General features: G+C 35.5%; 1 protein-coding gene across 3 annotated transcripts; it reads right to left on the reverse strand.

Moving 5' to 3' along the window:
* Positions 1–4,430: 4,430 nt before the first annotated feature.
* LOC105166056 (kinesin-like protein) lies at positions 4,431–8,165 on the reverse strand. Of its 3 annotated transcripts, none has more exons than XM_011085274.3 (7): positions 7,782–8,165; positions 7,635–7,683; positions 7,447–7,498; positions 6,850–7,013; positions 6,580–6,690; positions 5,653–5,804; positions 4,431–4,796 (listed from the first exon to the last, which is right to left on the reverse strand). In XM_011085274.3, coding segments are annotated over exons 1-7 (879 nt in total). In that variant the 5' UTR covers positions 8,132–8,165; the 3' UTR covers positions 4,431–4,795. The 3 variants fall into 3 exon arrangements, with proteins under 3 accessions (XP_011083576.1, XP_011083574.1, XP_011083575.1); XM_011085272.3 differs by having other exon boundaries at positions 4,431–4,801; XM_011085273.3 differs by lacking the exon at positions 4,431–4,796 and having other exon boundaries at positions 5,578–5,804.
* Positions 8,166–12,046: the final 3,881 nt, after the last annotated feature.

Consider the following 12,046-nt stretch of genomic DNA (forward strand, 5'->3'; position numbering starts at 1 on the left):
GGCGGAGATGGGTATATATATAGGCGAGGCGAGGTGGTGGAAATAGGAGTGGGGGAATGGTTGTGGGACCGGGTGATGGCGCAGTCGCAGTGATTAATACGAATTTCAACGTTGGAGTTGAAATCCATTTGATTAATCTTTAATCCATTCCTGACCTTTTGATGAGTTTGGTGGGACTTTGCATTTTGCTTAATCAAGAATTGTTGTACCTGCCGTTGATGTTTTTCATCTCCTTAGTTCAACGGCCTACAGCTACACTCCTCATCCAACTTCACAATTTTGTGTTTTTACCCATAGAGTCAATGGTCAAATGCCACGTTCTACACGATTTTCCCATTGTTCCACTTCCCTCATTTTTCTCAAATATCATCCACTTCTCATCATTATTTAGTGGAAATTTAAGTTTACCATCCTCAAAATTATTTTACAAATAAAATCAATTTCTCCATATTTTACAACACTGTGTATATATATATATATATGTCAAACGATTGCATTAAATCTAATTATTGGATTATATTTGTAGGACCCATTTTTTAAAAATAAAAAGTAATTTGATAAATTGATTACTATTATTAATATCAAATATTTATATCTAACAACAATCAATAATTATAAGGGTAAATTACAACAACCTCTTCTGATATTTGACATAATTACGAATACCCCTCATTGCTTGGGGACCTAACAAATTGGGCTATATGTTAGATGGTCGTTAAATTTAAGGGTATTTATAATTTTTCAAACAATAAGGGAGTACTCGTATATTAGTCATCAATATTTAATAACACATCTAATTAACAACTACTATTAAAATTGAATAGCATCCCACATATTAGTGGAGTTTGAACTCATGACCTTAAAGTCATGTAACCTTAACTTTACCAATTGAATTAGGTCTTATCAGCAGGACCCAAATATTTAATAACACTTCATTTTTCTCGTCTTTTTGCTCTAATTCTTTAAATTTTCTCAATAATTTTGGCGATGATGGATAAACATCAGTATCTTTTAATTTGACAATATAAAAAGTGTATTTAATTAAAATTATTTAAAACACTTGACAAATTCCTATATATTACAACATTCTTTTTAACTTGTACCTTGTAAGTCTTATTAATACTACATATCAAATCATATAATCTATCAAAATTTTTGTAAAAATAACATTTTGTTGTATTTTATATACACATACAATTAAATAAGCTTTTAAAATAAATTAAATTATATAAGTTTATATATATAGCGTGTATATATTAAATTATAAAATAAAATGATAAGAAAAATCATAAGGGGGAATTGACGGCTGACGAGGGACACGGTTCTCACAAATTCAAGTGGATACATCCATCACTAGAACTTGATCCAGCTAGTAGCGCTTTTGACGTCCCAAGAGAAAACCTGAAACCCGACTTTTACAGCCGGCAAGCATTTCTCTTTTCGTGCATTTTCTTACGTTCCAATCGAACCTCTTTACTCGTTTGTTTTTGCCCCCCAAAAGATCGTGCTTTCACTCGCACAAAGCGGGGTGACGCTTTCCGTGCAATTGCAGGTCAACATCTAAGTGACATTTGCGGCTCAAAAACACGACTTATCCCCTATCCCCAACTTGCAAAAGTAAACAGAGTGTCAATGCATCTCCAAGTTGTTGATTTTTGTGCAATGAAAATTAAAATAGTAGACCACTTTAATAGAATTTTGTGTTTTTTTCTTCTAAAACATCTTTAAGAAATTTAATTCCACTTATCTTTCACTTTACCATATAATCATTCACGAATCTCTTTTAAAAAATAAGTGAGACGTGAGATTCTCGCATGCAACAATAAAAGTTGGGATGTATTTCGATGAACCCCGTTTGATGATCAGTTCAGATCCTATATTCTAAAAGTTATTAGAAATATTGCTTATTTAGCAGTCAACGATCAGATACCACAAAAATGAGAAAGAATAGAGAAATGTATTGACTAGTAAGTTGTAAAGTTTAGGTCTTACAACTTTTTGGTAGTGAGTTCGAGTTATCCAAATGTGGGTATATATTTACTTCTATAATAGTTTGTTGTTTTTTTATTTCGTTTAAACCTATTAAATAATGTTGTAACACTATTTCTTGTAACACAAACAATGTTGTTAGTAAAAACTGAACGTTTTTTAATGAATTCATATGTCGACCAATCCAGATTATAAATTTTCAAAGTAAACAAAAAGTATTGCTCGTTCAGTAGTCAAAGATTGGAGATCATAAAAACGACAAGGAATGGGGATTGGCGTCTTATCAAAGAAAGCAATGTAGCCTTGTGGTAGGTAAGCAAGTATTTGGATGGTCCGTAATTATTGATGAAATGACTATTATACCCGTACGAACATTATTTGTATTTTAACTTTTTTTTTCTTATTTTCGCTATTTTTTTTATGCAAAATTAATGTACAAATTAAAAAAAATTGTGTATTGAACGTTCACTATTATATATATATATATATATATATATTAATGCAAAAAAAAATTGGGAGGCAGGAATGAGGATTTAAAATGAAGAGGTGGAGAATTGTGAAGCGGGTGGCGGCTTCCACTGAAATAAGTGAAGGATTAATGAAAAAGTCGTAAGTGGCAACCTTTTACGGTTGACAGGTAATTCAAATTAGGGTTGTTATCAGATAATGTTTGTACTTTGACTGAAAAATCCCAATAAACCCCCTTTTCTTATTTTCTGTTTCTATTAAGCAAATTTTGAATCAAATTCTCTATTCTCATTAGAAAAAAGAGAGAGAGAGAGAGAGAGACAATTAATGATAAAAAAATAAATAATAATTGTGATACGGTCACTAATTATATAAATTCAATTAAAATGCTTCAAAACTCAATGCGATGGAGAGTGGTCTAATTTGAACCCATTGTCATCCCTAATGTAAAACGTATTATTTCATTATATGAATGTATTTTTTAAAATGTAATAATTCATGTGGGGAGTATTAAATAATTTTATGATGGAATTTGTGGATCAAATAATAACTCATGCACTAAGTAAATGGCCGTTTGACCTACTTGCTTGGCTGTTTATTATGTATATTTTATACCATTATTTGGAGCAAAAACTGGTTAATACTACAATTTTAAATTTTAATTAATTTATATTTTTTATGATTTTAAATATGGGTAAATTATTTATCATATTTCTTCTAACATTAATTGATATATATATATATATTGAGTTTTCTTGAGTTGGTCCAAACTTTGTACTTTTACAAGTTAGGGATGGCTTAAATCTTAGAGAATAGTTCTAACTTACAGAGAAAAGAAGAAACAAAAATCTTACCATAATTTATCCTAAATTCCGAGAAGCAGCAACTTGCAATAAAAACCAAACTATGGTGTTGGAATTTTCCTATGTACCCCATTTTCATTATTTAATTTCAAGACATGCTGGCTAGTATCAGTCGCCTACCTTCAACCACTAGCATCAATTCTTGAAAAGAATTACGAAACAATCTTCATATCATTTTAATTATTTTTTTAAAGACAATTCAAGTTCTTGTTATTATTATCACAAGGGGCACCATTTATTACGAGATTCCATCATTTTGATCACTCTTCATGCATTTCTTTAGATTTTTTTTATTTTTTAATTATTTCTGATATTTTACAATAGTTATTGTTTGAGTCTGATATTTCTTGGAATTATTGTTAGGGTGTTACACTATTTTTGGACTTCATTTCATGGGCTTATGTGAAAGCCCAAAGTTGAGACCCTTTTAGGCTCTCTCTCCTTTTTGTTTAACATCGACTGAGACTCTTTTTCTAAATGCTCACTCTGTTATCAACTTAAAAATCTTAGTCATTTGGAGTATCAAGTGGCGTCAGTGAGTGCGTCTGGTGGGGCAGTCTTATCCAATTCTCCTTTCCTGCAACTTCCAGCCTCGAATTGCTGTATGAGTTAGGTTTCCCAACATAATAAAGCTACTTTACTGTATCCATTTGAATGAATTTAGCAACTTTGTGTCAAGTTGACAGAAAATGACTCCATAACCAATTTCACTTTTATAAGCCGGAAGGAAGTAATTCCATGCAACATAAAAATGGTCAATTTTGCCATTTCTAACACAATATATTACGACACTTGAGCTTACAACTATGCCAACATTTGTTCACTTATTTGGTAAGAACGAAACGTCAAATAATCCATCATGATCGATTTTTTTATTCTCGTGATCTAATACCAATAAAATTTATAGGGTAAATGGACACAAATAATTGCATTTATCATATAATTAATTATCTCTTCCCACAATGAAACTGAATTGAATCGTTGTGAAAGCGATGTATGTTCAAAATATTCAACCCCCCTAAAATTTGGCTGTGAATTTGTAATTCGGGAAGGACAAGGTTGAGCTAGTGGACATTCTTGCCTAAATTGACGTCAAAGGATTAGAAGATGTAGGAATATTCACACGAGGGGGAGAATTAGTCATCGTGTCTCATACAGTTTTCTCGACAGAATTCAATAATTCAGACGGTTTTCGTCAATCACCACAACTTTTTCAACAGAGAACATCACGCTAGAAAGTGCCAAACACAATTGACGTTTATAGAGATGGGCTATTTTTCTAACACTCATGAGCTTGGATGATGCAAGAAGGAAGCCTGTGGGCATAACAAGACGGACGTCGTTGTCGGAGATAATGAAGTTGAATTTTGTGGCGTATTGGCATCTGTATTTTTCATTCAAGACAACTGACCTCTTGCCGTAAGTGTCATCTGTCTGTTTGTCGTCTGTGGAGACCTTCCCCAACCTAGCCATCATCTATTCTGGGAGGATGCGAGAGCGGCAGATCAATAGGTTAATCATAATATCGGACCTGTTCCTTCCCTTGGAGGGTGGTTAAATGCTTGACTAAGGAGAAATTCTAACACAAATTGGTTCAGTTTAACTTGAACCAATTATATGAAAGTACAATACACTTATAGTATAATTAGTGTGTAGTTCAAATAAAGTAATCAATCACATAAAAAATTATATTACACTTACTTTGTGATTAGTTTGATTCGACCAAATCTAATTTAAACAAACAAAATTCCATGATTAAATTAGTACCAATTGTTTTTTTTTAATTTTTTCTTGGATGAGATTGATTATAATTGATACGCCCCTGGAAATTAGATACAGACCATGAGTTTTTGGGGGAAAAGAAATTGATGTCTCTTTCGACAAGGGGTGGCGTTGGTTTTCTTTTCTTTGCCTAACAGCGTACAAATACAAGAGGACCTATTGCATTTAACCCCATTTAATTGTTAATATAATATAATTTGTTTACCCTTTTTCTAAAACAATTAATTAAATGTTCTTAGTGTGGTTATTGAGTAAGAAATTTATCAAAATTAGTTCTAGAAAGCTTATTTTTAAGAAATAGTAAACAGAGTCATATTTGTTCTTAGGATTAGGTTAAAAAAGAGCTCGAAACCGTTGAGCAAAGTTGCTTATAATACCAATTATTACGGGTTTCTGTGTTGTCTTCAAGCCTAAATGAATTCTTTAAATTACTTCAGAATTTTGTTGATGTCGCTCCATCATAACACACAGGGGATGAAACACATTCATGTATTTCTGTAGTATAAATTTTTCTAAATACTAATGAGATACAAGAGATAAGTTTACATACTATGCAGCTGGAAGTTGCTCGGCAAGACCTCGGAGAAATTGAGTGAGAGATCTTCTAGCACTCGCAGCAGCCGCATCTGGTTTTCCATTTTCCTCTAAACTGGATTCGAGTTGTAGGGTGGATTGCACATTCCTAACCAATTGTCGGAGCTCCTAGTATAGTAAGATAGAGGAGACTAGAAACATCAGTAAGAGAGAATTTTTGAAGCATCAAGTACGTAAACTGTCACATTCTGCCAGTTATTTTGTTTTCGGTTCTAGTACTCTGGTGAATGCTCAAAAAAAGAAAAGGATGGTCTAGCAAGCATTTCGTCAGAAAGCTTAAAACAGCCATCTCAAGCCAAGCTTCTCGAAATGCAACAAGAAGACGATAGCTAGAATAACGTTTTTTCTTCCCCTTATCCTCGAGTTTAAGTTAATAGGAAGGAACTGGTCATTTAGTCATTCTACTGAACAGAATCCACTGGTCAGGTCAAAGCAAAATGCAATTTCTGCACCATTACAAAAGAGTTACTGGGGCAGACTTATTACTGCAGATATACAAAGTCAAGGTACTGTGTTAGATTGGATTTAATATACAGGACAGAAGTACAAAATTTCTATATTGGATCAATACGCTCAAGCTTTCATAAGCATTTTGGAAAGTGTCAATCAGAGATAACAACATCTATTTCCTGGATTACAGTGACACGTATGGCCTTCTCAACTCACAGGTTCAAGTTTTATTCATTTTGAACTACGTTTTTCCTATTCTTCCAGGTGAGCAACTAATTTTGAAGTGTGTTGTAGGAGCAAATAACAGAATAATCACCAACATAAATTATATGGATCATAAAGAGCTCTGGCGAAGGACAACAAAAGTAAAGTTATCACCTCAAACAAAACTCTTGAGCTAGCAATTCTAATCAGATTCTATCATAAAACTAACCTGACGATCAAATTCAACTTCTTGAAGTGAATAAATTTCGTTGGTAATGCTAATGTCCTTATTGATCAGGCCATCATACCATCTGTTTACGACAGCAATGTCCATGGAATCCTGTGAAGTAATTGTACATTTATACAAAGCAAACACGTAATAAAATAAATTAAATCATTCAAAACAAGATCATGAACACAATATACATTCCTCAAGCACATTAGAAATTAAGGCAAGGATGAACTAGCGAGACAGTTAAACTGTTCCCACATTCCATACCTCTTCTGTGTCCTCTTCTGCAATTTCTTCTTCTCCCTCTTCTTCATTATCAATGACCAATGTTTCTGAGCCTGACAAATCTTGAAACTTACTCTGGTCCCCATCTTTTGTGGCCTGAATTAAGCCATCCATTAGCTCAGGCTCCACTTCCCGGAGTAGTCTTCCTACCATATCAGCTGATCGTGTTACATGCATAAAAAGTTGGGATGCACTATGTAATCTTAAATACATCATGAACATTATAAGGACCAAGTTTTGGTTTGTTGAACAAAAGTTTCTGAAAATCTATTCTTATCGAAACAGAAGTCATTTGGCATCCTCCATACAGCAGAAAGTAGTGCCCGCCCTCCAATCCTTAACAGAGACCTATTGTAATTAAAGCAAAGTCATTGCATATGTAAAAACTCAGTTCAAGAGTCCGCTTATCATACTCCTATTTTGCTTTTCCCAACATCTTTTCCACTAATTCTTCAAGAATTATAAGAGAGTCAATCAAACAAATTTAACATCCCTTATCACAAGCAAATTTGCTTTATTTCTCTCTAATATAAGCATATGCAGCATCATTAATGAACAGTGTCCTTAGTCCTTTCTCACCAATATAATTAAATTGTCTTCGCTTTCCCTCTCGAACATCACGGGCTAGTCTCTGCGACAATAAATCAAACACCTTATCTTCTTCGACAACAAAGACAAAATACAGGAAAATAAACCATTTGGATATCATCACGTAACAGGAAAAAAGAATATATATGTACATAAATACAAATATATTAATAAATCACCTTCACTAACATAAGAGCATCAAACACCTCTTGCTCAAGAGCAGCCACTCTGAACACATGAACGCACGGAAGAAAAAATCAAATGCTTAACTTCTGCATTCCTCCTTCGTAACTAGCAAGATAAAATTGCAAATCAGATAACAATACCGAAGAATGCGTTTGATTTGAGGGGGAGAGAAGCTGGCCAGCTCCATACCCCAGCGTACGGCGCGTCGCGCCTCGCGCTTCCTCTCGTTCCGGCTCTTCTTCGTTCCGATGCTGTCAGAGGAGGACTCATCGTCGCTCTCATTAACATCAGAGGGCGGAGGAAAGTCACGCAATTTAAGAGCGCGCGAGCTGAAATGGACTTCGCGATACGAGGTGGAGAAGAAGGAGAAGAACTGAAGGCGAGTTGAAGCGCGAGCTAAAGACGAGTGAAGGCTGAGCACATGATAGAACGGCGGGGGACGGTGGCGCCACCGAGGCCACAGAATTAGCGGCCGCAAAACGTGAGCCATTGTCCGTGTGCGGTGGGCTCGGATATTTCTCTGAAATATAGAACTCTAGTCCAGTTTAGTAGTGGGCTCAAGCATTTCAAGATGGCCCAACGAAAATACAGTCCACATTTAAAATAATGAAAAACTATAAACTAAAATTACAATAATCTATTCTAAATTCTTTTTTTTTTATTACATATGACGTTGATCTGGGAGTTAATTATTTTTTTATTATAAAAAAAAATTATTTTATTATAATTTTTTTAAAATAATAACAAAAACATGACGAGTCGCGATTTGAAATCGCGACTCGTCATTAAATAAATGCCCAAAAATGCAAATCTTCCCAAGTCGGGATTTTGTTTCCCGACTTGGGAATTTTGCTTTTTTTTTTTCGTTTAAATTATTATTATATAATTTAATTTATATATAATTAAGTTTAACAATATACTAAAATCCAAAATTAATAAAATTAACATTGCATTAACTTAAAAAATTACAATTAAGGGTACAAATGTAATAGTTATTTATTTTGTACAATTGTAAAAAATTACATTAAATTTATAAATGTAAAAGTGTATATTTTTGTACAATTGTAAAAAATAAAAAAAATATACAATTAATCTTGGCTAGCCGGTACTGGCACATCCGATTGTGTTGAAGAATTTCTTTGTTGTGCTTGTTGTCGTGCACGCCTTTGCGCCCAATCCATCTCGTTGTGAATACGTGTTGTTTGATTTCGACCAGGGCGCGAAGAGATGCGAATAGTAGGATCGTGGACCAACTCAAATCCCGGTACATCCCAATAATATTCGGAATGTACAGGTTCAAATGACTTAGAATATGTATTCTTATAAGTCATTATATCGTAATAATCCTTCACCATTGATGCAACATTAATCATGAATGCAGCGCATACCTTTCGAGCGTGACTGCAAGGTAGACCAAATTGAGTCCATTTGCCGCAAGAACATTCTCGGTTCACAATTTTGACAACATGGGTGTTGACTCCATGTCCACCGTGACGTCTTGTAACAACCGAGGCGGACTGTTGGAACTGATGGTATTTGGTGACGGTATGTTCAACAGAATTTTGATGCCAACGTGTGAACATCTTATATGCAAAATCCGTCCACAGTTGGTTGTTGGTCAACATTACAGTACTTCTTGCTAACCTCTCACGGAAATAATGGACACTTCGCTGAAACGTCATCTCAGCAATTGCTGTCAACGGTAGGCGGCGAGTCCCTTTCAATACTCCATCTATGCATTCCGACATATTTGTCGTCAGAATTCCGCATCGCCATCCACCGTCATGTGATGCTGTCCATTTTTCCTTGTCGATCCTATCTAACCACTGAAACGCCTCGAGGGACTATTTCTTTATCTCCTCCATAGTGCGATTGAATTTTCTGATCTGATATTCAGAGCCAGCTCTCCAACAAAGATCCTTCAACACAACATTTTTGTATTTACTGTTGAAATTGGAACACACGTGCCGCAAGCAATATCGGTGCACGCCGTTAGGTGGCACGAAATCCGGACATTCACGTACAGCTCTTGTGATACCAGCATAGCGGTCAGAAATAAGGCAGATACCCCGTCGCCCTCGTATAATGTGTCTGCTCAATTGTCTAAGAAATCACTTCCAAGATAAAAGTGATTCTTCATCGACAACAGCAAAAGCAAGAGGAAGTACCTGTTGATTTCCATCCATGGCAGCAGCAATCAACATCTTGTGCTTGTACTTTGTGTATAGATGGGCCCCATCTGCACTGATAAGGTTGCGACAGTGTTGGAACCCTTCAATGTACGGCTTGAACGCCCAGAATACGTACCCTATCACATATGCACCGGTTGATGTGTCGCGGGCTTTATGTTGCCATTCAACAATCGTTCCTGGATTATATTTTTGGAGAGCTCCCAAGTATTTGGGTAGCTTTTGAACGGAGCTCTCCCATGTGCCATAAACCATCTCACGTGCCATTTTCAAACTGTACCATGCCTTTTGATATGCTATATCGTATCCAGTATGGTCTTTCACAGTCTGGATGACATGCTTGATTCCGTACGACGGGTTGCATTTTACATGTCCTAACAATAAAGAAGCAACATATACTCTATCTAAATTACCGTGTTCGAGGGACATTTGATTCAATATACATGTATGGTCCCCTCCGTATTTTGTTATTGTCCACCTTCCCATTTTTGGTTTGTAAATACCTCGCAGCTCCCATCTACACCGCATAGCTGCAAAAAATAAACACGAATCAGTCGAATAATTTTGTATGTTTAGACATATACAACAAAAATATATATATATATATATACCTTCGGTGGTATGCCTACACAAAACTTTCCACTTGGTCTTTGAACTCTCAGGTACCCAATACTCGCGTCGGGCATATCGTATTGAGTGATCTTTCACCGCCTCGATTAAAGCTACTTTATTTTTGAAAAGCATTCCCACATCAATTCTGCCTTCGTTTTTGTCATAAAATTTTTCATACCTTAAGTTCGGTACATCAATAGAATCCACTGGTACCTCTGGGAATGTTTGTTCAAAAAATGGTATGGAGCGGTAAAATGTTTCCTGAGAAGTTCGTTGTGGCGTAACCGGCTGAGAGGATATTGACGTACCTTGTGCAACATTTTCGGCGACAACATTTATGTCAACATCTTCGTTTTCATCCTCAGGTGGAATTGGATAATCCACTTCATCCGGTTCGGAAGCTACATCTGATTCATTAGTCAGGCTGTCCGCAATAGGGTCTTCTGGCTCGGCAATGTGTTGTGCAGAAGTTGGTATAAAATGGGAGGTGGATGAAGTATGTGAGTGGGTGGGCTCTGTGTAATTAAGTTCAATATTATCGAGCCCTTGTGTGACAGACACCACATTCGGAGTATAACAATCTGTATCATAATGTGATGTGCTTGCACCAAAATCGGGGTTAGAAGTACCTGCATCGAAATTAGAGTTATAGGTACCTGTGAAATTTTCGTAGTTGGAGGATGACGGAAATCCTTGGCTCGATAACATCGCCATGTATTCCCCCCATTGTTGACTCATTTGTGAGTTGTCATCCACCAACTGCCGGGAATCGAAAGCTCCCCAACCTCGGCCAATTTGTGGAGCATCATCGTGCTGGATTTCCACCGTTTCGACGAATATTTTCATTAGTGGAAATCTAGCTGTAGGATCAGTAAAGAATGACAATGTATCGTCATCCTTTATTGGTATCAGCTGCACGAATGTTTTGCAGAAACATTCAACGAAAATCGGGAGCTATCAACACCAATTTTTTTGTAGATTTTTGATAAAAATTGATCATAACTGGATGAACGAGGGATCCTCATTGCTGCAATGGGCGTCTGATCATATGTAACAGACCATCCATCGGTCGATAATTCACCACCAAAATACAGAAAAATCTCAATGCGAGAAGATGAAGAAGCCATTTTGTTGCAAGTTTCTACGTAAAAATGAGGAACAAGATATGAATATGTTGTAAGAAAAATCTCAATGTTTTGAAACTAGATGACGGAAACAAGGGATGTACGCATATATATAGGCGGGTAGTAATGCATTTATTCAGGTAGGTCGCGACCTATAAAGGCTGGCAAAGGCTGGTATGTACCAGCCTTATTCAAAGGCTGTACCTACCAGCCTTTAAAGAGCCATATATATATGTACATATATAAGTACATATTATATAAATATATATATAAATATATATTATACTAATAAATATATATAATATATAAATATAAAAATATAATAAATATATATAATATAAATATATTATATATATTATATATATATAATATATATATATTAAAGGGGGCTGGCAAAGGGCCAGCCCCCTTTAATGAGGAGGGCTGGCAGCATGAGGAGAGCTGGCACGCTGCCAGCCCTCCTTTAATGAGGGCTGGCAG

This window comes from Sesamum indicum, linkage group LG7 (assembly GCF_026168435.1).
Source record: "Sesamum indicum cultivar Baizhima isolate 11 linkage group LG7, ASM2616843v1, whole genome shotgun sequence".
Lineage (NCBI taxonomy): Eukaryota > Viridiplantae > Streptophyta > Magnoliopsida > Lamiales > Pedaliaceae > Sesamum > Sesamum indicum.